A 27,941-nucleotide genomic window follows, 5' to 3' on the forward strand; every position below is an offset into this window, starting at 1 on the left:
CGGCCTCCGCGCCTCTCCGCGGGCGCGGTCCGCCATGCCCTCCTGGGTCATAGACCAGTACGGCCGCAACGACGTGCTGCGCTTCACCCGGGACATGGTGTTCCCCATCATACACTTCCCGAACGAGGTCATCATTAAGGTTCACGCTGCGAGCCTGAACCCCATCGACCTTAGCATGAGAAGTAAGTGCCGGGCCCGAGCGGCCGGGGCCAGGCTGGCGTGGCGGCAGGGGGTGTGCTGGGATAGCTGTCGCAGGGGTGTCAGGAGGGCGGCTTGCCAACGCACTTGCTGCCCGGAGCCTGTCGGGGAAACGGCCTCTTTGAAACGTTATTATTTCAAGTTCTTAGGGAAGAAAGGCACAAAAAGCCACTGCCTTTCTGAAGGCAAGAGCGCGTGCGTTGCAGGGGTAAGCTTTTAGTCTGAGTGAGTAACTGCTGTCCTCTGCGGGCTTGCAGCTCACTGGTCAGCTTCCTTACGTTAGTAGCACGGCCGTGGCGGGGTTTCTTTCCCGGCCTTCTCCCCCATCCCCTCCGTCAGGGTGGTGGTACTCCCTTGACCAAGAGACTAGCCCTTCCAAGGAGCAGCATTCCCCCTGAGAGGTGCTGGATTTTCCCATCTCTTTGAGGTGAATGGGGCTGGGGGTCAAAGTTACCGCAAAGTCGGCACGTGCGACGTCATCCAAACCGTGGTGTTCGTTGCCATGCCCTTTCTTCCTGAATTGGTATCTGGGTACCTGCTGTCATCTTGCCCAGGAAATCCATATCTTTCACTGACCCACTCTTCGTGTTTGACACATTTAATCAGATTTTTTCTCAGTTTCAAGGTTTGAAACACAAGAAGGACATTGTGGTAGTAGAAGACCTTATATTTCATGTTAAGAATTGATCTTGCATATCAAATCAGATTCAGTAGCATGTGCAGAGATATCTGCAGGAAGCCTGGTGTCAGAGCTGTAATTTGTGTTTTGGGTCTTTTAATAAATTAATTTAAAAAAAATCTTTGTATGTAGTTGTGGGCTTGATTGTGGGACGTTTGCTATCTGAGGATTCCTGTTGAACGACCTGCTTGAACTGCTGGGTTGCAAGCAGTATTTTAAGTCAGTGTAAAAGTATTTGAAAAACTACATTTTCATCCTGCTTTTGAGGTGCCTGCTTTTGTGTCTGTTTCTTTTCAGTATTAAAACACTTTCTAGCATAATAGGGCACCGAAGCAGACTTGTCCAAATACTTGAATGGGCATGTGTGCCCAAATGCAGACTTTTTTAGGCTAAGCAGAGTTGTTAGATGGGTAATTCTGACAGTTCACAGCATTTTGCTATTGCTTACGGAATAGAAGTTCAGGTTGCTTATCTTGGGAGATGTGCCTTAATATTTTTTACAGTGATGTTCATGTTGCTTTTTACGCTTCTTTATTTGAAAAGACAAATGGAAAGCTTGGTGTTCTTTTGGATTTGTAGCTACATGATGTTGTTGGAAAATGGAGCATTTCCAGCAGACTTCTTAGAATTTCTGATGGTGTTAATGCATACTAAATATTTTTGTAATGGAGAACCATTTCATGACAAATAAGCCAGAATGAGATTTGCTCTTTATTTGTAAAATCCGTAAAAGTATAAAATAGTGCAGATCTTTTGCATGCCTAAGTTATAACAGAGATGAGGAACATTAGGTATAGACAATGCTTTCTAATTGGAATTATCCAGTTAATAATGAAAACTCTATGGCACATCATGGTTAATTTCATGTTTTTACAGGTGGTTACGGTGCAACCGCATTAAATATGAAGCGGGATCCCCTGAAACTCAAAAGCGCAGACACTGAATTTCCACTAACACTTGGTCGAGATGTCTCTGGTGTTATTATGGAATGTGGACTGAGTGTGTCTTATTTCAAACCTGGAGATGAGGTGATACCACCACTGTCTTTTTTTCCAAAAATGTATAGTTAAAATATATTATGAGATATTCAGCTTTCATTTTCCTCTTAAGAAAATTATTTTTTTTTCTTTTATGTTGTTACACTCTGAATGAGGACTATCCAGCAGTAAATTCCTAGAATGCTTTCTTCCCTACCTCTTTTATCTGAAAAACATGATCTTTCCCAGATTTGCTTCTGCAAGTTAATTTCCCTTCTGTTTTTTATTTTTTGGTCCATTTCAGTGGTACCAAGAGAGATATTTATTTATAAGTGCACATTCAGGACGCTGCTTCATTTCTGAGTGAAGATAAAATTCTAACAGGAAGGGGTTAGTTGCTTTGGTTTTTTTCTTGAGTAACTTAGTTAGGATAGGAACTCTAGCATAACCCAAGAACCACGTCACGAGTCCCCACATAAATACTGATATTGTTTGCTTTCACCTTCACTAGTTGCTTTCACATTTCACCAGTTTTAGTATAGCAAATTCTGATTCCTCCCTGCCCCATCCCTTCCAATCTGGGCTTTCTTGGCATGGAAGTAGTTTGGGGTTTTTGAAAAATTATATCTTATACACAGTATGGTACAATTGATTTAGACAGCCCTGCAGTCCTTCATTTAGTCAGCCTTGTGATGCTTTTTGCGTAAAGAGTAAGCTAAGACTGGTTTCTGATAAGCAATAGTGAAGACATTCTGCAAATTGGAAAAAAAAGATTCCTTTAATCAAGAAAACTTTCCTGTGTAGGTACAATCGTGCAAAGTCACAAAAACTGATACTTGTTTTCTGTTTGGTTTTAGGTGTGGGCAGCAATTCCTCCATGGAAACAGGGCACTCTGTCAGAGTTTGTGGTAGCTAGTGGAAACGAGGTAAACCTTCAAAAATGCAGCTAACAGACAAAACCCCAAAATTGTGAAGACTGGCATTTTTTTTTTCACTTTGGTGTCTAAGTAACTGTCTATTTCTTGGTGTCTGGATTGATTTAGACTCCAGCTAGTTATGAAGGTAGTTGAAAATGTAGAATACACTGTCTGCAGTTCAGTGAAGCTTGTTTAAATATTTCAGTGTCACATAGGATCTGCTGTGTGACTTAAAATACGATTGATTTTATTTCAGGTGTCTTTTAAGCCAAAGCGTCTCAGTCACACAGAAGCTGCCTCCTTACCCTATGTAGGTCTCACAGCATGGTCTGCAGTTAACCAGGTTGGAGGACTGAACCGAAATAATTGTAGTGGGAAAAGGTAAGTAAATAGTTCTGGTACTAAAACTTAGTGTTCTGTTTTTATACTGATTAGCTGCTTGTAAGACGTGTCTAACAGTGATGACGACTGTTACACCATGACATTCACAAAGACCAGCTGGCCTGAAGATGCTAGGTTGCATCTACACAACTGTTGAGAGGAGAGCCTTCTTTAGAGGGAGACTCAGACAAGGACACTAACCGAAGTGTGCCTAGTCACTTGCTGCTCACTTCCTTTATATGGTGACTATATAGAGATAGTCCAATGTATATCTAGTGTATAGGACTATATAGAGAATCTAAGGATCGTATCTCTAGGAATTTATAGGAATTTTGCCTTTCTGCCTGCTAGGACAGCTATCCAAAGGTAATGTCCTCTCTCTGAGTTGTTTTGGCAACTCACAAAAAGCCCTCTCAACTACAGAGGTGTGGTTCCCACAGGCGTGGGCCATTTGGAACAGACTGGTTTTCCAGCTTTTTAGAGAAAAATGAGCAGGTGACTGGGTCTCATTTGACCCATAGGCCAGAACTTTGATGAGGTCAGGAACGCAGAAGAGAAGAGGAAAACGTGCAAGACGAGCAGCTGAATCAAATAGAAAAATTGGCTTTGTTTATCAGCTTGTTAATCTGACAATGGCAGATGGAGGACAGAAGAGGAAAAATGCATTGAAAGATTGGAGCAGATACCATTTTTCTCCCGATAATTGAAATTTGCAGTTATTTTGGCCTTTGGATATTTCTGTAAATAGATAGCAAAATGTTCAGAATGGAAAGAAGGGCAAAAGTAAAAATACTGCAATTGAAAAATAATCATTAAAATTACTACGCTGCACCAAACATTTAGGTCATAAAGTAATTATTGGCCAGTAGGAGGCCAGATGCCTGTTCTCCTCTTATCTTGGGTGTTACTGTTGTAATGCAACACATTGCAAAGGACACTAGATTTACTGAAATTCTTCACCTGCATCTTTAGAAGATAATTGAGTGAGTGGTTGTTCATATGTCCCTGTAAATTCCATCATGAAAATATCAAGTAATTGTTTGTTCTAAAGATAAACAATGTTTTGAGAAAAAGAAATTGCAAAATTTAAAGCAATTTGAAAGAGACTTCATTGAAATTAACTTCCAGCTAGTGATAAAATTCTAGATACGTTGTCTTCCTTTTTATTTTTCAGTATTCAGACTTTTTTATTATCTTAACTTTCACGTGTAAATAGAATTAACCTAAAGATATGTTGATAGGCTAGCCTCATTTAAAGTATCTTTCCAATCTTCAGGTAAGTGTTTAGGTTGTTAAAAGTGAAATTCAAACTGCATTTATATCATGCCTTTACATTTAACATTTACTTCTATATTCCCAATAAATACTTAATTACTCTGTCAGCAAAAAAACATTTAAATGTATTTCTAAAATTATGGTGTTCCCATCTAGAAGTTTTGAATTGTAAAAACAACAGAGAATGACTTACGTGATGGTAGCTTTTTTCCCCTGGAAAAGTTCTTGTAGGAAAATACATAAAGTGCATTGAAGGGGCTGTGCGAAAGTATATTCCATGAACTTTTTATTACTCTCTCAAAGCAATCATTTCAAAAGATAAGAATTTACATAATGTTTCTTAATCTCTTGAAATAATTTAACGTTTGGTAAGAAGTTACCTACATGTGTGATTTTATATTGGTCTTTTTGTCTACTGTAGGTGAATGTAAATAGCTGTGTAGAGGGGTGTATATACACACAAGCATGTGTCCTATTTTGAAAGAGCAGCTGTATTCCTTGATGAAAGCTGCTTCACTGATACTTTATTGCAGTGTTAAGACATCTTAGCAACAGTGAGATTTTTCTATTGTTGTGTATTGTTTTCTTTGCCTCTTTAATGTGGAAGGGTTGTGCTAACCAGAGATACTTGCTAACAGCCCAACATCTGACTGTATGTTGATCTGACGGGAGCATCTGCTACATCTGCACACACTTTCAGAAACTTTGTTTTTACAAGTTACCTGAAGTGTGCTCAAATTGTTCATATGCTCCAGTTATTCCTCCATAACTTTTATCCTATACCACTGTAATTTATGTCAGAATTCTTGCACAAGCTAAAAGTGAACATTCTTGTTATCCACAGTGTTCAGAATGACTCTGTTGTTTCGAAGTTCTCTGTGGATAATATCTGGAGACCTTCTCATATCTACCAGTGTCCTGTTTCAGTAGAGAGGGGATATATGCTTGTTCAACAATAGCTGTTAAATAAGCTGTTCAATGTCTCGCTTGCTGTATTCACAAAAAGTACGGTAAAACCAAAGCTGACAATTTGAGAAGTTCTTGAAAATGCTAACATTAATATTAAGTAAAGGTCTTTTATATAAATACAGAGTCAATGTTTTATACATTTAAGTATGCTGGGGAGAGATGCTGGATTCTGTTACTGTAAGCTATTAAACATACACTCCTGGCTTATATTCTATGTATCAAATGAAAATTTGAATTATATAATACCCCGAGAAAATATTTTTTTCAAAGTCTGTGTGTTACTTCATCATTTTATCTGTTGAGAAGTACAAGGTGTGTGTAGGTTGTAAAACTTCTTGGTAGGGTATATGCTTCTTGATACAGCAATAAATCTCTTAAGGACGTTTTGTTGGCATAATCAAATGGAATTGTATATATATAAAAAATTGATATATTTATTCAATGAATACGTTTGGTTTTTTTATTATTTGGCATGTAGCTGAGTCACTGAAACTTGTTAGTTGTTTATAATCTGGAGAAGGTGTTAGTCCTTGACCTGTACACCCACTCCTGACCCCCTGTGTCTTTTGAGGGGGGACACAGCTGAAACAGCTCTCTGATGCTTGTTTCTGACCATACCATAGTTCCAAGCAGGGCCCGGGGAGAAGCGCTAAACTCTCAAATCCCATGGTATGCTGACACTCTGATCATTTGAACTGCTAGAGCCTCATGTGGGGCTTGGTGAATGCTGGCTTGAATTCTGTGCCTCTGTCAGAAGGGAGCAAAGCCTAGGGTATGAACATTTGTTTTGTTCTTTTGAGAGAATTGGTTCTCTTAGATCTCTGTTCAGGTCAAATAATTTTTTAGTTTGTTCCCTCATGCATGTGCTTATATGTTAGTTTACTCCTGAGCTTACCTTTGCAGTGTAACAGGTAGTTTCTCTGATATGTTTTCTCCTGGTTTTGTTTTCCCGAGGCAAGGCAAATAAAACTGTGCCTGCTTTGGCACTTTGTACCATCTGTGGTTCTTCAGTACCGTCCTAACAGGTCCTGCACCTTCAAATGCTTCCCCACTTCCTTGTGTTGTGCCAAACAACGTGTCTTGCTGTCCTCAGTGCTGTAAAAATGCTGATCTGAAAGCAAGGAGCTTTCTTAAAGTCACAAAGTATGGAGAGAGTATTAATAATGAGAAGGTTTGGGAGAGAATAGTCCATATAACATAGGAACAAACCAAATCTGGAAAGTATTTCTACCTGAAGAATCTCAAGGGCTTTTATTGAAGGGGAAAATAAAAATCCTAGCCAAGCAGCTCCCCAAAACTGAAAATATCACCTAAATCCTTGAGCAAAATGTGCATTTTAAAATGGCAGCTTTTTTCAAAATTTGTAGTGGAAGAAATGCCCTTTAAGCAAGGAGTAAAATTGGAAAGGCAATTTGACAAGGGTTTTTTTGAAAGGATTTTATTGTGACTGTCCTTTGTAAGGATAAAGATGAGCTTAATCCAGTATCTCAAGTGTAGCATCCCTGAGCCTTTTTAAGTATAATAAAATCTAAATATGAATGTTGCTTCAGGCATCTGTTGTTAGAAGCGTGGTTCTGAGGATAAGTACTTTTTGGCAGATTTAAAAGCTGCAGGCATTGTGGTTTCAAATTCTTAATCTGAATTTTGCAGCTTGGATCAGTGAAATAGGAGGGAACAGAATCTGATCAGTTACAAGAGGAAGCATTTTAAAATGGATGTTGTGACCAAAGCCAAGTCTCTTAGCTTACTTCAAAGAATTTTTGTAAACTGAGACTCCAGATTGTATAGTACAATTTTACACTGTAAAAAGCAATTTCCTTCAACATCTAGCACAGTGAGATTTAAAACAGGAACATGACCAGCTTCTGAAGATACTGAAATTTTTCTGGCAAATGGAAGTGCTGAGAAACATGATGGTCCCCAGTTCTATGCCAAGATTTCATCTTGGGTCTTCTTTTTGTCCTAGAATTAAGAAATGGGTCTGAAGTCTAAGCACTGTTTGTAGCTTCAGCAGCAAGGCTTTAATAAAATATCCGGATGAATTTTTTGAGCAGTGACCAGGCTCCTATCAGTAAGGTTCTCACACCACTAAACTGCATTCATGTTTATGAAATTTAGGATAGTGTGTTCAGTTAAAATTAACTCTCACTTGCTAATAATTTGGTAATATACTCTTTCATTTTCTTACTTCTGTGCCACTTTCCATAACCTGGCATTTACAGGGTCTTACTGAGATGTACTGAATTGGAAAAATTCTACTGCCTGTTTTCTAAAGAAAAAGGCACACAATTTAATAGAAGTTAAACTTGTTTGTGGTGAAGCTACTTCATTGTATTTTGTCTTTCTCATAGATAAATATTATGCAGCATGGGAAAATTATGTCCCATATATCCTGAAGTTCCCAGTGTCCCTAAATAATATGATACTAAACCACTTTTTCTCTTAGTTAACACCAATTTGTGTAGAATGTTGGCAAATCAGATTTTTTTCTTCAGCAGATATGACAGCGGAGCCTGGGAGATAGAAAGACTCTTCCCTGATTTTGTCCCAAACTAAGCAGTTGCATTTGGGGAAGCAGGGCCAGGGCCAGGGCTTTTGCATGATAAATGTTACTGCCTGACAGCTCCACTGCCTGGTTTTAGTGGAAAGCACATATGCGGGAGTCTTTTTGGCTGTGCTGAGATAATGCTCTTGGCACGGGAAACATGATCAGCGATGTTAAGTCACATTACTGGCTATCTGAAGAGTTAACCACTAAGTAACACTGAATGACAAATACAATCTTTTGCTTAACATAATTTGATGTCAGAGATGTATAAGAAGCATTAGAATACAATAGTTACTATAAGGTTTATTTAAAGAACTATTTAATACATTTTAATTTTCTCTTGCAGAGTATTAATATTAGGAGCTTCAGGAGGAGTTGGTACATTTGCTGTACAGGTAATACAAACCAGCATGCCTAGGATGCATCTTCAAGCAATTCAATATGAAAAAAAAATTAACGGAAGGGAATTGAGGGAAGGAATAGTGAAACAGCAAGATTGATCTGTCTGATTGATCTGATTGATACTTCCAGAAGTGAAACATGTTTAGATTTACTGCTTTCCATTTGTTACGTTGCATTAGTTTAAAGTAGGAAGCGGGGACTTTCAAAGAAAGGAGTGGTGAGTGTAGGTAGTGAAAAAATCTCATTTCACAGTTTGGGTGCAGGAAATCTCTAATTGGTGTAACTTGAAATATGTAGCCTGTTTTCATTATTTTTCAGTCAGCTCTGCTCCATAAATATGAAAAGAACTTGGTGTAGGAGTAGAAAAGCTGATGGAGAATGTGTCATCTACCGTAACTGCTATAGGTGGGCAAATGACATGAGAGGCACCAGGCTTTTATGTGCAGTGTATGTAAAGCACAGAGGCTTATATTAGCTTTCCCTCACTGTCTTTGCCCTGCTGCCCTTTTGTCTGTCTTCATTCCAGTAGCTCTAAACTTTGGAAGATCAACATGCTCTTTTATTGATCCATTAATTGTGGAACATCCTCTCTTCATGGTCTCATTTAATTTGGGGATTTCGATTCTAATCGGTGTCATCTCATGCTGAATCATCTTTTTCTTGAGAATATGAAAAAAATACAGGGTTGGGTGGTTGCATCACTGCGTTCCATGTTACTAGACCATAAACATAGTGGTTTTAAAGAGGCTTACAGGAGAATTTTTAGTGATGTGCTATTTGCCTGGTCCGTGATAAAGCAGGTGGCTAAATTATATGAGTACGAAAGGCTAACCAGCCACTGACTAGTTGCGATTTCTACTTGATTAATCCTGAGTAAACTACCTTAATTAATCAGGAATAAATGTAAAAAAGATTACTGTGCATGAAAAATGGGATTATGAAAGAGATAAATAACTAGCAATAATCCTTTACTTTGCTCTAGCTTTTGGAGTAGAAGATAACCTGACATCCTCCCCGTGGCAAATCAGAGATTACTTCCTTCTTTTTCTTGTTATTAATATTTAAGCTGTTTACAGTGAGAGAGATACGAAATGCTTACTTTTAATTTTAAATATTTAAAAATATTCCATGGTTGATCTGGTGACAGTTTTGTAGATTGGTAACTTGGACAATACCTCTTAGTACATATTTAGCTGACAGATTCAGATGGCAAACTGAGTATTTTATTTGAAGCCTTATTTATCCTGAGACCTGATACCTGTAAGCGGCATTAAAAAAAACACCCTCCTTCCTCCCCACCAGCTTCTTCCTCCCCAAAACCTCCTTAAGTATTGATAAATTCTAACCATTGTTTGCCTGTGGGATGTGCAACAAGTTATCCTGTGTTGGAACACAGTCTCCCCACTCCCTACTAAAAGTGCTCATTTTATTATATAAATATAATGAGACTTTGGCTTTTAAGTTGTTCTTAATGTTTCACTAAACTTTGGACTTTTTTTTTTTTTTTTTTTATACTTGTTTTCAGCTAGTGAAGGCCTGGGGTGCTCACGTGACAGCAGTTTGTTCTCATGATGCCAGCACACTGATGAAAAAGCTTGGAGCAGATGAGGTGATTGATTACAAATCTGGAAATCTGGAAGAGCAACTTAAAACATTACCCTTGTACGTGTTTGTGTTGCTTAATACTGAGATGAAGGAGTTGGCAGTCAGACCTTCTGCCTTTTGATTGCTTGACTCCAGTCTATCAGAACTCCCTCTTTTTTTTTTTTTTTTTTTTTTTTTTGTTTTTTCCCCTTTTCTAAAGTGTTAACTTTGTAAAGCAAATTCATCCCAGCCCTTTTTGAATGCAGTTTGCCAAGTGAGTATCCCAAGCACACATTTCATTGTAAGACTAAGCCAATTAATTGGGCTTGTGGAGGCAAGCTCACTTTCACATGCTTTTCTTCAATGACTGTGATTTGAACAGTTTTGTCAGCTTCCATCCAAGGATCTTGGAGCATTTACAAAGCATGAATAAATTAAAATAAGTCTCAGAAATCCTGTGTGAGGCTAGTAGGTAGTAAAACTGATCTTCTAGGTCACGAAGCAGTTAAGTGACTTGCCTGAAGGTCTGGCCACTGTGCAACTCAACTGGGAGTAAATTTCTCTTCTGTAACATTCGGTAGGGCTGTTTCTGATAAACAATCACACTTACCTTGTCACAGCAGTTGTGTTTAAATTAGCTTGGGGGTTTTATCTAGAACCAAAGTCTTTTCTGCTTTTTTAATCTTTCCATCTGTTTAAACTTAGTCTACTGGGACTTGTATTGGAATATGGTATTTACACTGCTCTTCTCAGCTAGATTGAGTTAACTTTCTAGGAGGGGAAATAGAAGCTGTTCAATCTATGAAAGAATCTTAATGATAACTGTGCTAAGAAGGCACGTGCCCTTTAACTGTGGTGTGATTGTCAGCAGGCCTGAAGGCAACTGTCAGGGTACTGGCACTGTCTGTATGGGGAGGATGTGCAGCAACTAACTTAGCAGTTTGCAGGCAGTACTAAATCTGCCTTTGTGCAATTCAACATCTTACATGCTAAACACCCATTCTAGGAAGTGACCCTTTTTGGGAGCTGTCAACAGCACTGTCTTAGCGTGCAGTTTTATGATACGGCTAAGTCAATCAGTCAGGTATACTGAGCGGGGTGGTCCTCCTGCTCTCCCCTTTTCAGTTGTACTGACTCTTCAGACTCCATGGTGAGCTAAATTTTCCTGGAGCATTAGTTTTCATGATTTTAATTTCTGTTGTTGGCAGCTAACTGTTAGGTTGACTGAAATGTAACGTGAAATCACATCCTTGGAAGGTAGGCAGGAAAACTGTCTTTGCAGAGATAAGAACTTTTCTATTTAATTTGCATAAAGTATTTTCCCTTATTTGTAGGCTATTTAGATTCGATGTATGTGTGTATACATATCTATTGCAATCTGAAGATTGCTGGAAATTTACAGGTGAGAATGAGCTGTGCATCTAACAGAATAGGTGCGTAGCTTCCTGTTGCCCTATTCAACCTTTACAGACTCACATGCTGGGATAATGAGAAGGAACACTGAAACTGTGGCTTGTTGCCAGAGGCTGAACATACCCATTCCATTGTTAGGTTCTACGTCAAATAGGTAGATTTGAAGAAAAGAACTGTCAGTTAAGGTAAAATGGTCCCAAACCAAATAGGGAGGTCAAAAAAGACTTTCAGAAGTGAAGCTGAGAATTCAGTACAGAAAAGATGTGAGGAGAGAGATAAGGTTAGTAGAGTAATTTATGTAACTTTGGCTACTGGAACCAGCTTTCACGTGAGAACGGCAGGTACAGATGTTCCTACTCAGGGTGTGAGTCCAGACTAGTTTTTACATGCACATAGCATATTGTTCAATGCTAGGACCAGACCTCAAGGCTCTTCCAGTAGTCCCTCTCTGGGAGGGCTGAAGAGAGAGAGCTCTAGAAGGCTTTAAGCAAATAGAGAATGTAGTTGTGCATCTTGGAGTCTACTTTTTGGAGTTTAAGAGCAGCTTAAGTTACCAAAATAGTCTGTGTCTGCTGTGCAGCGAATGGGCAAAAACCTGTACATTTAACTTCCGTTGTACAGTAAAGCTGGGATTTAGATGAAGTCTTGGGACTTTCTTGCTACTGTCTTGTAGGTAGTTATTTTAATGCATTGCAGTGATATGTAAAAATGTAAACTACAGCCAATTTCTGATCTGTATTAGGTTAATTAATGTGAATTTTTTTCCCCATATCATAATTTTAAACCTGTTCTTTACATGTCTGCAGATTTGATTTCATCCTAGATAATGTTGGTGGATCCACTGAGAAGTGGGCTCTAGATCTCCTGAAGCAATGGTCAGGAGCAACATATGTTACCTTAGTGACACCTTTCTTGATCAATATGGACAAACTTGGAGTGGCTGATGGCATGTTACAAACAGGAGTCACTGTTGCTTCCAAAACTGTAAAGGTATTTGACAAAATCCTACATACTTTAATATTATGTAGTACTCTAATGGCTTCCTTTGTGGCTTGGATGCTAGTCATGTGGTTCATCTGTTTTATTTTCCTCATATATCATTAAGTATACTTCAGATGCATGCTTATTCTTTCCTTCTTTCTTGCACTGAAAAAAAAATGTGTCAGGGTGGTACTGATTGGTGTATGTGGTAGTTTGCAGTGCTTTGAAATTCCGATTTGTTATTGTGCTTTTCATTGTGGCCTTTTCCATATGCTCCCCCCTCGTGAGTCCTGCTGACAGCCAGTGTTTCACAGTAAACAGAGCAAATCCCAGCCTCATTGAAGTGGGGGTAATTTTGCTACTTGCTTTAGGCTGGTCAGGCTTTCTCTCAAAACATTGTTCCATGACTGATTCTCTTCATCCTATTCCAGCACCAGAGAGTAATAAAAGTGGTTGAAGGTGGCTAGAAAGTCTTTCATCTCTTTCATGTTCATGTGTCTGGATCCAGATACTGATTTTTCTAGTTTTCCTAAGTGGATTTTAAAATGTTCAGCCAGTGGCCAGATCAGTGAGGCTTTTTAGAACTCTTCTCTTTCTTCTCTCAACATGCATACTTGCTCTCCAAATGAATGCGTTTCAAGCAGTTGCCATGGTATCCCTGTGATGGCATGGTTGAATGAGATTCTAAGTCCTGCACTGATACTTCCAAAGGAAAGCTCAAAAACAAAATGAAAAGGCTGGGAAGAAATCATGTATTGCTGCTTCTCAGTGTGCATGTTTCCATGATGAGGAGCATTGTATGCCCTGTATAAGAAATCATCTGGCCCTCATTCCTCTTATGACTTACTCAGAGGAGGTGCTCTTGACTTGTGCTTGTAAGATCTTCCCAAATTGCTTTTCATGTGAGCTGCCATCCGCATTGGACAGTGATGACTTTGGCAGATGTGATGGTGGAAAATTTAATCACTGACACTGAGGTGGAACGTTCTAAATGTCACATTGCTGGGTTTATTTCCCCCCTTTTGTGAATGTGTATAAACATAGAGCACCATTTCTCTGTTACGTAACAAAGAATGCTGTTTCTAGCTGCATTAGCTGTCTGGAGACAAGGTGGTTGTTTTTCTCAACTAGCTGACTTGTGCAATTGGACACAAAATTCACCCTGATCCTATTGTGGTAATACAACATCCCTGTCTGTACATTTAATCCATGTGCTTAGGTGACTTTTTTTTCAGACACTAGCATATAATTTCCATGTCTTTTCCTTAAGTTACTTCTCTAATGCTTCTGTCATTAATTTTAGTTCACATTTCGGTTTCCTCTCATGATTTTTTTAATGTATTTGTGATCTTTCTTGCAGCATCTCTTTAAAGGAGTCCATTATCGGTGGGCATTTTTTATGCCAAGTGGCCCAAGTTTGGATGAAATAGCAGAACTGGTTGATTCTGGAAAGGTACGTCAGTAACGGTTATTTGGCTGTTTGTGCTGAAAGAGGTGCTGCTTTGACTCAAAAATGGTGCAGTTCACAATTAGGGAATAAAATGTTAAGAGTCACAGTAAGGAAAACTAGTTAAGAATTGTCTTGCTCCAGTTTCTAACTTCTGCCTTTTGCATGGAATATAGGAGTTCATAACCCTTAAGACTGTTCTGCCTTCTCCCTCTCCACCCTACCTGTTTTTAAAACCCCAAAGCTTACTAAGTTATGAGGAAAGAATGTCCAGCAATTGTTTATTTTTACCAGCGGGAAACATTTAGCATGAACTCTGGTGTGGAAAATATGTTTTAAGAGGCCTTGTTTGGTGAGAATGAACATGACTGTGTGTATCTGCATATGCAAAATTGCCTAGCCTGGATAATCAGGAGTCCTGCCCATAATGTGCACAGAACTAGAATATTCAGGTTATTGCAGGGCATAGATGATCTGCATTGGCAGAGTAGTGACGAGAATCTTGTGTTTCATTATTTCAGTGCTTCAGAGTATAATGTTTGTGCTGATTCAGCACAGTGACTTGGAATATTGGGAACGTTCAAAAGCTTTTGGGGAATCTCTTAGCGGCCTGGGGGGAAAGGCATGAAGTGGCAGATGACTGCTTTTCTGATCCTTTCAGGTTTATGAGCTTGTTACAAAACGTGTGTGAGAGTGAGCAGCTGATTGCCTGTTTATTGGGTTGTGTGGTGCTGTAGGTTCTGGCAGTGTTCTCTTTTGGATAATGTCATGTTGCCAAAATTCCCAGAGTAGACAATATAGAGAACTGCTGTTAATCTTTCTATGTCATAACGAAGTAGAGGAGGAAGCAGAGTCTGCCATGACTGCTGGCAATTCCAGTATGTGAACTGTCAGGCCATCTTGTGCTGAAAATTTGTGTGTATTAGTAAAATTTAGATCTCTCAAAGTTTGAGTGTTGATCTCCTTTTTTGCTATGCGTTGTGTTCCAGAGTTTGGAGAAGAGTAAATAAATTGCTGTCGTACTTAAGGCCTGATTGCTTGTATTTGCCACCTCAGTGCTGCTGATCAGAATAAAAATCTTCCTGAATTCAGCCACTCCTATTCCTCTGTCATGATGCAGCCAGTGGCAAGTCTTGTGTTTCCTAAAAAGTTACCTACTTGTAAATAGAGGCTGCAGCAGCAAATAAGCTGTGGTGAAGTGTGTTCCTGCTACAGCTTTGCACAACTCTGTTTTGCATTATGCCCAGTGCTGTAAGACATTATCCCATGGTCAAGAAAGAAACCCTAGAAGATGTTCCTCGTCCTGCGATTGCATCCAATCACACTGCTAAATTATAATTGACTAAGAAACAGAAATGCCTTTGTCTTCGTTCTTACCATTTGTCCCGATTCTTAACCAGTCACAACTTGTTTTGTGTTCTGCTCCTACCTTGTATGCAAAACAAATGCAGAATATGCCCATGAAAGCCTCTTGGGAAACACCTGTTTATGCAATAGAGGTAGTGCTTAATCGGTGTTCTCTGCCTAATAATCTAGACAGGTGAATTGTAATGCCATTTAAAATGCACGTCATACATATATGAATGCTATGATGTACTTTTTGTTGTAAGATGATCATGAGGACAAAGATGTTTGCTTGGTCTTTTATTCTCTGTGCAAAAACAGGTCATAATATCAGACTGTTTATCTGCATAGTGATTAGTCCAGCAGCATCATACTCTATTTTGTAAAATGTTGTAAACATCCATGCTATCATCAGTATTTTATGACCCAGATGTATTCTATTTAGACAGATGTTAATAAGACTGACCTTTATTGTTTAGACACAAGAGTTCTCTTAAATGGACAGATCATCCATTCAGAAGAGTAGGTGTTTGGAAAAAAGGCAGGAAAGAACTACTGGAGGAAGTGTACCATAATTTCCCATAACTAAGTGAAAAGAAATGTTTATTTTTGAATAGGAGAGAATAAATGAGAATTAAAAAAACCCAAACCACCCAGCACTGAAGGTGTAGCAAGAAGACTTGGGGAAGCCAGCAAAGTGAGCTCATGTCGTTGAACTTCTTAGTTTTGAGTAAATACAGGTTTAAGTAATGCAGATTTAGTTATTTTGAAATTTCAGTGAATCGTCTTTTCTGTTAGACAGTTCTCAGATTGTATGAAGCATAAGTAGGAGAGCAATTGGAGAGCTCCTGAAAATGAGAGGCTTTTTTCAGAAAACTGTCAATCCTGAGGGGGGATTTAAATTAAAGAAATTAAGAAGAGGTGATGGTTTAAAGAAATGATGTTCCAGTACGTGAAGCACTTACAGATCATATTGATTTGACAGTGGTTTTTCTTTTAGTCCTTTTGCACCAATACAGATTTTTAGTTCTGATCAGTTCATCATCTTCCTTTAGAAAGCAAAAGGATTCTCAGTCCTTCAGTGGATGAAGAATAAGCAAAAAGGACATTTTGTTTAAAGATACTTGGTTTTCACATGGATGATCTTTGCAGCAAGGAATGGAGATGTGCAAAATGTCAGTTATGAGGAGGAGTTCTTTTAACGGCCTTTTTTAATAGGCAGAAGAGGAAGATTTAATGGGGAGGAGAGGATTTGATGAGGTGGTAGTGCAAGGAAGAATAATAATTTTCCTTTTGTAATTTACCTGCACATCAGCTCAGTTCTGAGGATTGTAAAACTGTTTTCAGTTTATGAGCTGTTTTCTTTGCCGTGCAGCTGGACATCTTGCAAAGAGACTATTGTGAGACTGAGGGGCTGGGAGGCACAGAGAAAATCAAGTATTTCCTTGTCAAATTTGAGACATACTGGCTACTTTCCAAACTGCTGGGAAGTCCCTGTTGTGGGTTGAACTCTGCCAGTTAATTATGAGCCAGTAAGGATTGGCCTAACATGGGCTCCACCAAATCAGTGGATGAAGCTCATGTCAGAAGCCGGGGATCTCTACACATGGCAGAATGTTCCCGGTGAATTACAAGGTTCTCATCTAAGGACAACTGAAATCAACAGAGCCTTTAGTTCAGGATGCAGATTCGCTGGCACACTGTTTGCTGAAGCATTGTCACTGGTCTCTGCTGCCAGCATTGTCACTGAAAAGCTTGTTAGTTATTAGTTTGATGTATTTGTGGTCAGTGTAGTGGATTTAACATTGACAGTCTCAGGTTTTGCTGCTTGCTTAACTTTTTCCTCCTTTCTCAGCATGTATTTCATGAAAATACATCTAACTTATAACTGAGCACTGAACTTTGCCTTTTATGAAGCCAGATTGGAGGAAGGCAGGCTCAGTGTCGTAAGGGGGAGCACTAAGTATGTTGTATGTTCCTGCTGGACCATGATAGGATGTGGGTTAACATGCAGCCCTACAGAAATTTGAGATTTTCATTTTAATTTGGTGCCATTTAAATGCAGTCCAGGTGTGTATGTGCAGTATTTCTGGTGGCTTAATGCTCTTTCCATCAGAGCGGAGTTGCATCAGATGGGCTGATGGGTGGAAGTTGATTTTGCAGAAGCAAAGCTAAAGGACAAGTAGAGTCTCTGATCGTGAAATGAATAGTTCATTCTCTGTGTTGTTTGCTTTCTAGATAAATGTTACAGCACAGGCACACATAAGAAAAACAATTGCATGCCTATATTAATGTAATTTGTGTGAAGTGTTGATTATACATTTTACTGGAGACACTAAATGCTTTGGCCTTAGCACCTGCTGTTGTGGTGTGGAGGACAGGACACTGACTGTTCTTTGGCCCTGCTGCTTTCTTCCTGTGCAATGCTGTACAAATCACATAACCTTTTGCTAGCATAATTTCTCTACCTACTAATGAGGGCTAAGGCCCTTTATCCACCTTTGATTTGCTCTGAGATACCGTGTTAAAATGTGGAATTCAATTGTTTTCTATTGCTAGTCTTTGCTATTCAGGAAGTAAGTAACACCAATGGATATGGTCATACACTTTGGCATTACTTGGGTTTTGAGTTGTTTGGATGGCGATGATTTAAGATGGTTTACATTGCTCTTGCTAGCGTAGGTTATCACAGCTTCTTGACTCTGTTATCCTAACGCGCGTGCATTGATTTGCTTCCAGTTCGTCGTGTTGCAGTTCTGCAAGGAGCTTTTTCCCTGGCCCTTGTTGCACAATTGTTGCAGATTTCTCTCATCTGTGTGAAAATCAAACAGCTAATGTAACATATTGAGTCCTTGAATGTTCTCCAAATCTGGCATGTCTAGATGCGGCCTTCTCTGCAGTAATTCTAGTCTTTGTCTTTAGGGCTGTGCTAAGGTATCTTAAGGTACCCGAGGTGACTCGCCCTTGGGTGGTGCCTGCTTCACTCTCCCTATCTGAAAAAGGACACCAAGGTAGCAGTTCTGTACTTAAATGTCTAAACTGACTATGGATCAGTCCTTCTCCCCACTCTTTTTAGTCACTCGCACTTGTTTCGACAACCATCTTTCCCCATGCTAAATTGCAAAGCTTGCACTTTTTTTTTTTTACTTTTTTTTTTCAAAAATTTTTGTGTTTTCTTGTTGCAGTGATTTTGCTTGCCAGGTTGGTTGACTGGAGCCCAGAAATGTTGATCAAGCAGATGTTGCCAAAAGCTCTGTTCAGTCCTTTCTCTTCCAAAAGGAACCTGTATCTGCATTTTGTCACAACCACCAAAAAAATCACTGTGATTTTTATTAAAACACATCTGCTCCTCTTCCTCCAGGACATGGTAGCTTGCTTATGCTCTTTATGAAAGTGCTGGGTGTTTACATCATAAAATATCTGTGAAGAAGACTAATGGAAATTCTGCATACTGTAGAGAGATAGGGTTTGAATATATAAGTTCTTATAAACGATGAGGTCTGGAAAAATTTTGTCATATACTGCTTATTTAATCAAATGTTTTGCCTCGGCCTGATATAATTGCATATTCTGTAGAAAGTCAGTCCTAACGTTCTGAGCTCTCCTCCCCTATTGTAGGGGGGAATTATGTCCAGCACAGAGGTGAAATGTGGGGTCAACAAGACAGCTCTTGTCTGTTCTGAGTTTAATTTGCTGAGACCCTGGGAGATGCAGGTCGTGCAGGACTATTCTAATATATATATATATATATACACACACTTATATATATACTTATATATAAATGCTTTCATATATAAATATATATGCCCATATATATGTAATTGTACTAAAGTTTGTTCTGCCTTAATTACATGGTAGCATTGCCCCAGACTGATTTATTACCAGCATAAATAGCAGAACAACTACCATGAACATGACTGCTAGGGGATTCCAGAAGAGAGACTTGTTCTTTTCTTTAGTTAATAGTTTTTCAGCATGGTTCAGTAGGTAATTAAACCCAGGGTCTTCCTCACTTCTACTGATTTAAGCTTGGGCTAGGCTGGCACACACTCCAGTTCTGGGATTGTTCCAGTTTCTTACTGCTCTTCATTGTGTTCCGTAGAAGCTGTTCTGCCAGGGAGAATTAATGAACTAGGGATGTTTTTTAAGACTCTTCTACACTCCCAACCATACCCTGATAGCCTGCTTAACTGGGATTTATCATCTCTAGCATTTTAATAATTGTAGATGATACTTCTGAGTTACTGTGGGATGCTGTGGGAGGCTTGCTATGAAAGGATGTACCTTTCTTGAAAACCAACCAAACAAAATCTGGTAATACAGTTGTTTGTAAGGTGACTGTGGGAGTAGACCCCGGGACACATGCCTTCCATTCCCATTCCTTAATCACTGCACCACCATTCTTCTTACGGGCGTATGAGACTGGATCCTTGGATTGTTCTTACTTCTGTCAGGCATTTGGGACAGAAATATCACATACCCGATGCCCTTTAATGTGCTCTTGGATGAAAGTGCGTATTCTCTGAAATACAAGTTAATCAAGAACATAGTACTGTATAGTTGCAAAGCTACCCATACGACATGTGACCAGAGCCAGCTGTTCCAGAAGATTTACTTTTTTTTTTCAAAAATTTTTCTGTTTTCTTGTTGCAGTGATTTTGCTTGCCAGGTTGGTTGACTGGAGCCCAGAAATGTTGATCAAGCAGATGTTGCCAAAAGCTCTGTTCAGTCCTTTCTCTTCCAAAAGGAACCTGTATCTGCATTTTGTCACAACCACCAAAAAAAATCACTGTGATTTTTATTAAAACACATCTGCTCCTCTTCCTCCAGGACATGGTAGCTTGCTTATGCTCTTTATGAAAGTGCTGGGTGTTTACATCATAAAATATCTGTGAAGAAGACTAATGGAAATTCTGCATACTGTAGAGAGATAGGGTTTGAATATATAAGTTCTTATAAACGATGAGGTCTGGAAAAATTTTGTCATATACTGCTTATTTAATCAAATGTTTTGCCTCGGCCTGATATAATTGCATATTCTGTAGAAAGTCAGTCCTAACGTTCTGAGCTCTCCTCCCCTATTGTAGGGGGGAATTATGTCCAGCACAGAGGTGAAATGTGGGGTCAACAAGACAGCTCTTGTCTGTTCTGAGTTTAATTTGCTGAGACCCTGGGAGATGCAGGTCGTGCAGGACTATTCTAATATATATATATATATATACACACACTTATATATATACTTATATATAAATGCTTTCATATATAAATATATATGCCCATATATATGTAATTGTACTAAAGTTTGTTCTGCCTTAATTACATGGTAGCATTGCCCCAGACTGATTTATTACCAGCATAAATAGCAGAACAACTACCATGAACATGACTGCTAGGGGATTCCAGAAGAGAGACTTGTTCTTTTCTTTAGTTAATAGTTTTTCAGCATGGTTCAGTAGGTAATTAAACCCAGGGTCTTCCTCACTTCTACTGATTTAAGCTTGGGCTAGGCTGGCACACACTCCAGTTCTGGGATTGTTCCAGTTTCTTACTGCTCTTCATTGTGTTCCGTAGAAGCTGTTCTGCCAGGGAGAATTAATGAACTAGGGATGTTTTTTAAGACTCTTCTACACTCCCAACCATACCCTGATAGCCTGCTTAACTGGGATTTATCATCTCTAGCATTTTAATAATTGTAGATGATACTTCTGAGTTACTGTGGGATGCTGTGGGAGGCTTGCTATGAAAGGATGTACCTTTCTTGAAAACCAACCAAACAAAATCTGGTAATACAGTTGTTTGTAAGGTGACTGTGGGAGTAGACCCCGGGACACATGCCTTCCATTCCCATTCCTTAATCACTGCACCACCATTCTTCTTACGGGCGTATGAGACTGGATCCTTGGATTGTTCTTACTTCTGTCAGGCATTTGGGACAGAAATATCACATACCCGATGCCCTTTAATGTGCTCTTGGATGAAAGTGCGTATTCTCTGAAATACAAGTTAATCAAGAACATAGTACTGTATAGTTGCAAAGCTACCCATACGACATGTGACCAGAGCCAGCTGTTCCAGAAGAGAAGAACTTTAATCTTTGTTTCAGTGAGAGTTGACCCTAGAACCTAATGATGGCAAGCAATATGATGCTCAGCATACATTAGTGCATGCCATTTTAAGGGGAAGGGAGGACGAAAAAAAGGGGTGGGATTAAGACCCAAAGAACATGGAACTTGAGTACAGCAGAGAAGGAGATGCTCAGGTAAAGGGAAGAAATGACAGAAACAGCAGTGTCCCAAACAAGTGTTTTTTTCCATGAGATGACAATAAAGTGCTGATCGGAGAGCTAAACATTTAGTTACAGGGCAGGAACTGTTCTTTGTAATGATTTCTGTTCAAGTCTCTTGTTGGCGTTGAAAGGAGACTCACTGAAGGAGAGCATTGAGCTCTGCATTTGTGCTCATACACCGCATTTGGGCATGGGGGTAATTTCTGGAGGAAGACAGCTTTTATCTTCTAACTCAGCTAGTCAAAATGGCAAGCAGGTCTTTTCCATTAGGGCAAGCCATCAAGAGGATTTTGAGGTGTGGTGGAGCACATGGTGGCTCTCATTCTGCGCACATGCAAGCATCCTTGCCAAAGCGCGTACACAGGCCACGAGCAGGCTCATGGCTCCTTACCAAGGCGTAAGCAGGGTTTGTGCACTGGGAGGCAGCAGCTGGGGGGAGGCACTCTGCAAAGCAAGGCTGCCCTGCAGTTTTGACATGGCCATCCTTTACAAACCTGGGGGAGAGCCAATGCACTGTCATTGCCCTTGGAGCGAGGGGACTTCTGTTCTTTTCCGCTTTGAGCCAGGCTTGCTCTGAGGCCCTCTGAGGTTTGGTTGTCTCTCCTGAGAATTTCAAGGCTCTAGCTCTCCCTCCAGCGGCAGGAAGCAGCTCCACACCCACTCGGAGCGACTTGCTGCTAGTACCAGGGCCAAAGCCATCTCCATTCCCTTTGTGTTTTCTCACTTATACCTGAAAAACTCAGACTGTGTCCTTGCTACCACAGAAGTGGGGACCTCCAAGGGTGGGCTTGAATTTGCTGTTAGCGGGAGTCCGCTCCTGCTGCCCAGTCGACTCCTGCCAGTGCCTGCTCGCTGCCTGCTGCGCTCGGAGCTGGATTGGCTGGGAGACCACTTCTGTGCCCAGTGTAGGATGGCCTTAATCAGCGTCAGCAATTACGCTTTTTATTTTTCCAAACACATGAGTTCATTTCAAGAGACCTGAGATTCATTTCTATAGTACGTCCCTGCACTGGACAGAATGAAGAGGAAGAAAATACCTTTCAGGCCCAATCTGTTTTCAGATAAACATTTCAATGCGGGTGTGTTAATCCTTTCTCTCCCAGACTTTAGTTTAATCCCTTTTCCCTGAACAAATAGGTGTCCTCTGGCAAGGAACTGATGTGTGGCTGTAAATAGGCAGTGTTTTTATTATCCAGTTAATCTCCATTTATTATCACACATTCAACAAACAGCAGACGCTCCCCTACTTGTTTGTCTGCTCACAGGAAGAAATTTTATCTTAGTCAGTGGATTATGGTAAAGGCTGAGTGAATCACTGTGCTGCAACACGGTCAGCCCTTTCAGGGTTATTCAAACAATGGGACTGACCAGCCAGCCAGATAAAATGTTTAATGCTCTAGATTGTCAGGATCATCAATTTAGTATTCATGTCTCTCCATAGCACTGCCTAAAGCCGGCCTTTAAATGGAGCTAGAGGTTACATCAATGTAGCAGATGGGCGTTGAGCGTGTGGTGGCTGCAATACACACCACGTTTTGAACTGTGAGGCTGAATTCAGGGTTCCTCTGAATCCCCGCGTCGCCATTTTTCAAATGTGATGCTTTGAGCTTTACCTAACAGGCTGAGGACATACCATACCTCGTTCTGTCAGGGTTATAAGCTGCAACCTACAATAATTGACTGCAGGCAGCAGGACCTTGAAGTGCCTTGTTCGTTTTCTCAGTTGCTGCACGTGTCTGAATGAACTTCTGCCCTTCCCTGGAATCCCTTTTGCTTCACATCCCTTGTGCTGCTGCATGGCTTTCTTCCCCAAATACCTTTCCTCTCCTGCCAGCCTCTTGCCCTGCTAGGGTCAGCTGCATCCATGCTCTGGCACACTGCATTTCTGTATTTTTATTTTTTTTTTCTTAACTGAAGCACAGCTTTGTATGTAACTGCCATTAACAATAAGTACTTGTGCAAGTGCTGCACTTGTGCTTGGTTCCACAATGTTACTGCATTGTTTTTTCCCAAGCTTCTGCTATGAGCGAGGGCTGGTCTTCCTCAAAACGGTCACTACTGATCAGCAGCACGTTCCTCCTGCCGATAGTCACGGCAGCTGCAGTTTACTTGGATGCCTGCTTTACCCAAAGCCATTATCTCTGTTTTTGCTGCCCTGGGTCCATGTCCCTGAATTTGCTGATGCCTGAGATGACATTTCCATTCTGTGCTGGATGCTGACTGAACATGATTTTTGTCTTGATCACTTGTGCCCCACATTTCTTCCCCAGTTGAGCAGCAGAAAGCATTACACGGCATTTTTCTGGCTCCTCTGCTTTGTGTTACTACTCGCTTTCCTAGAGGTTTGTTTACAGAGGTTGTCCTGGCAGAACAAGGGGAGGAGATTACCCAGCCTTGTACCCTGCAGCACGGCAAGTTTGAGGCCCTTGGTGAATATGTTTATTTGCACGGCTGCTCTCATAGTGATTTGGCTGCTAATTCTCACTTTTTCTTTGGAGGGAGTTCACGCGTTCCTACTTTTCTGCCACATGAAGTTTCACACTACTGCTAAGCTTGTCTTGACAAAATAAAAAGGAAAAATCCAGTGACAAAGAGTAGGAGATACTGCAGTGTAATAGATTATTGATGTCTTGGATTACTGTTATCATATAAGCAAACCCAGTAGTTATTTTAGTGCAAAGAATGGACTTCAAGGTAAGGCACTGTGTACGAAGAAAGAGAAAATTAAGATTGTTGAGAGAAGGACCTTCAGGAGCACAGACACCTGCCAGATTGCATTTGTTGTGCTGTTGGGGAGGGTGCTGAGTGGTCAGTGCTGCTGCTTGGAAAACGTGTGCGTATGGAAACCTTGCCTTGGTAGTGCTGCACGCTCACCTTCTAAGCAGCATGTCTGGGTATCTGTGTACCCCCTTGCCTTTGGGTAAAAATAAGCAAGCCTTTTGAAAGACGGCACTGTGCTGATGCTAGCAAATTGTCTCCCTATTGCTGTTGTATTCCTTTTCTGTTTAGTGAGACACATGTGCTACCAGGAGAGGGCAGTTGCCAGTTCTGGAGTATTCAGTAAGACAATGTACAGGCTAGCAGTTGTGAGGAAAAAGCCTGAAGATACTTTTTTTCACTGACACAAGTATCAAGGATCTTTTCTAGCACAGTAAATAGGGTGTTTGGATCTTAGTTATTACAAGGGCATGCAGTGATAGGACAAGGGGTAATGGCTTTAAACCGAAAGAGGGTAGATTTAGATTAGAGACAAGGAAGAAATTCTTCACTACGAGAGCAGTGAGGCACCAGAACAGGTTGCCCAGAGAAGCTGTGGATGCCCCATCCCTGGAAGTGTTCAAGGCCAGGTTGGATGGGGCTTTGAGCAACCTGGTATAGTGGAAGGTGTCCTTGCCCATGGCAGGGGGGGTTGGAACCAGTTAAGGTCCCTTCCAGCCCCAACCATTCTCTCATTCTATAAATCTTCGTCACTACAAGAGCTGGCTCTAGCTGCAGCCTCATCTACTGTTAATGTTTTCCTCTGGTGACAAGATTAGGATCAGTACATCACTGTAAGAACATACATTGGGCTGGTGTTAGGGGATCCGAGGTAAGAGCCCAATCTGAGGGCAGGTAGGATCTTTGGGAGGGTATATGTGGGAGGTACTTTTGTACACAGATCTTATTTTGGTCTTTAGAAGGCTGACTCAGAACTTGACAGAAAAAGTCTCTTCCCTTGGCCCAGCAGTGACAAGTATTTTTTTAGCAGCAGCAGCTGGCATTTCTTCTGCCTGTCAGTACACTGTGATATCTAAAGAAAATGCTCACAGGGTTTTCAGGCTCCTTAATTAATAATGGGGACAGCAAATAGGATAATTTCACCTTCATTATTAGAAATGAGTCTAGAACAATCCAGAAGGCTACTCTACAAAATTAATGCCAAAATAGCAGTCGGTGCAAGCTTGGGCTTAATGATGTATGCCTACCGGAATACACAGTGGCTGAGTTTTCAAGTGTATCTAAATGATTCAGCAACAAATGTTTGTGGACTTTTTTTTGTACTTCCTTTGTGGCCAAGTCTTCCAAGGGTACTGAGGCATGTACTGGTGCAGATGCATGCAGAAGGGTCCCTGAAAAATGTTAAAAGCTAGCGACTACATCATTTGGCAACCTCTGCCCTAAATACTGTAAAGAAACCTGCCCCCTTTCTTCATATAGTTTTGAAGTGTGAAGGTGATATATTATTTTATTCCTAATATTGTGACACTTTTTATTTTGTAGATTCAACCAGTTATTGATCAAGTCTTCTCTTTTTCTGAAGTTCCAAAAGCCTTTCTGAAATTGGAAGGAGGACATGCACGTGGAAAAACAGTGATCGATGTAATTAGTAAAAAATAAAGTATCTCTAATCGTTATTCTGCCCGCAGTCAGCCCTTTAGTGCTAAATTACACTTGAACATGAACTGGTATGTAGCAACTGTTTCTTCTTCAAAAGCTCATAGGGGATGGATAACTTTAAAAAGAAGTCTTGTTTTAGAAAAGCCTCTTTGATTCCTTCATTGCCTGCCCATTAATAACTGTTAATACACAGACAAGAAACACTAGTGTCCCTTTGGTGTTTCTACATGAAAACCATGTTACAAATGTAGTTGTGACTTTTGCAGAACACCCCTCACTCTTGGGATAAGAGTTTGTAGTCTTGGTGCTTTTATTTTTCCAGATGTTTTAGTCAAGTCCTGAAATGGTGAGGCACACGTTTATCTAATTGTCCATGTGAAACTCTGTTGGCCTTGCCTAGTTCTGTTCACCTTTATTAATATCTATTGTTACTCAATCTAGTTCCTTCTCAGAACCTGTAAACTTTTCCTGTATGCAGCAGTCACGTTGCTGTCTCAAGACCGGTACTTTAATCTCGATATGGCAAATCCCTCGTGGCATAACTAATCAGAGTAGAAGCATGGAATAAAAATCTGTAACTGATAATTACTCTAACTGCCTAATTCCTGGCACAGATTCAGCTGACTACAGTGTCCATGCGGGTAGGCTAGACATGATTTTGGCAGTCATCAGGAGACCCTGTTCCTTCCATGCCCCCTATTGCTGCCAGTGGCGATGAAGTGCTGGAGGGGTATGTGTCTCTTGGTCTGTTTATGATCTTACCATTTTGCCTGAGATGGGCTATGGCGTGACTTCCCCTGCAATTGTGCAGCTAGATCGAAGGGAAGTGGTAACCTTTTAATTGGGAACCGGACATTTACTGTGGTGCAGCTACAGTGATGGAAAAACCAAGTCATGGAGTGCTTGTGTCGGGGGACAGAAGCAGCAGCTGTGTGAACTGTGGCCCCGTGTACAAAATGCACTGAACACATGCTTGTATAGGAGAAGCACACATTCCTTAGAGCCTGCAGCTATTCCACACCATCCATTGACTCCTCATTAGCTGTTGCAGAGGAATTACAGACAGAGAAGGACACCAGGCAGAAGCAGAACTAACTAAAATGTCAGCTTTCTACCTTTAAAAATAATTTCAATAAAAAGTTACCTAACTTAAATTTATTTGTAAAATGCTATATTATATATAGCAAGAGCACATCAATATGACAAAGTACCACTGTTTGGAACCAATAACAACATGTTTTCTAGGAAGAACTAAAAGCAGCACATTTCAGAGCAACAAAACTTCAGAAGGTCTGTACAAAAGGAGGAAAATAAGTAAGGCACTTCCTCTAGGGTGGTAACAATAAAAGCACCAGTATCCTTTGAGGCAATACAATAGTAATGAAAATGTTAATTTTAAACAGACTTACTATGCAAGACAAAGGCCTGGATGCTCCTAGGAGCAGCTTGTAATAACACTGGTCTAGCCAGAACAAAACACAGCAGCATAGTACAAGACTTTGTATTTTACCTTTTTGCCAACATTATTACGAAAAGCTAACAAAACCAGGTTAAGAACAGGGCAACAGAAGAACCTCCTGCAGTCATTAGTATGTCTTACTTGTCACAAGCTCTTTACTAAACCGGCAGCGCTTACTTTGAACGGGCACAGTCCCTGTGACTGGGCAGGTATCCACGCCCCTCACTAGAGCTGTCTGACGCTCCTGCCCAGCCAGCAGCCCTCCACGGACATCGCTCTCCAACACCGCCAGAAATACTCGGGAGCCTGGCGTCCTCCACGGTAAGCCCAACAGGCAGTGGCTGAAAAGCTTCATAACCACGGCGCTTAGGTGCTGTTGCAGTTGTCTTTAATGATCTTTTCCTTAAGAATTCTTGTTTTCTATGTGATTTTGGAGTTCACGAAGACTACACTTACTGGATCTGTTTTAAAAGGTAAAAATTTGACTTGGCAAAGCAGTAAAATACCCATAACTCAAAGGGACAGGCAGCCTAGAAAATGGGCACGTTCTTCACATTCTGATGCATCCTTCTGCCAGCCCTCTCTTTCTGACAAACATCTACTGATTTCCATTGTCTCTACATGACAAAATCTAGAATCTTTTCTTAATTTAGAACTTACTATATTAGCATACTAACTATATTTGAAGCCACATGTTAAAAATT

The 27,941-nt window shown here is 40.4% G+C and overlaps 1 protein-coding gene across 2 annotated transcripts; it reads left to right on the top strand.

Annotated features, from left to right (window-relative positions):
* The first annotated feature begins 6 nt into the window (after positions 1–6).
* RTN4IP1 (reticulon 4 interacting protein 1) lies at positions 7–27,781 on the top strand. Of its 2 annotated transcripts, none has more exons than XM_035888709.1 (9): positions 7–182; positions 1,754–1,905; positions 2,712–2,780; positions 3,028–3,152; positions 8,291–8,339; positions 9,872–10,008; positions 12,150–12,333; positions 13,685–13,777; positions 25,662–27,781. In XM_035888709.1, the coding sequence occupies exons 1-9, from the start codon at positions 35–37 to the stop codon at positions 25,776–25,778; spliced, it is 1,074 nt and encodes a 357-aa protein (XP_035744602.1). In that variant the 5' UTR covers positions 7–34; the 3' UTR covers positions 25,779–27,781. The 2 variants fall into 2 exon arrangements, with proteins under 2 accessions (XP_035744602.1, XP_035744609.1); XM_035888716.1 differs by lacking the exon at positions 25,662–27,781 and adding an exon at positions 18,301–18,864.
* Positions 27,782–27,941: the final 160 nt, after the last annotated feature.

This window comes from Egretta garzetta, unplaced genomic scaffold (genome assembly GCF_000687185.1).
Source record: "Egretta garzetta isolate BGI_Z169 unplaced genomic scaffold, ASM68718v1 scaffold10, whole genome shotgun sequence".
Classification (NCBI taxonomy): domain Eukaryota; kingdom Metazoa; phylum Chordata; class Aves; order Pelecaniformes; family Ardeidae; genus Egretta; species Egretta garzetta.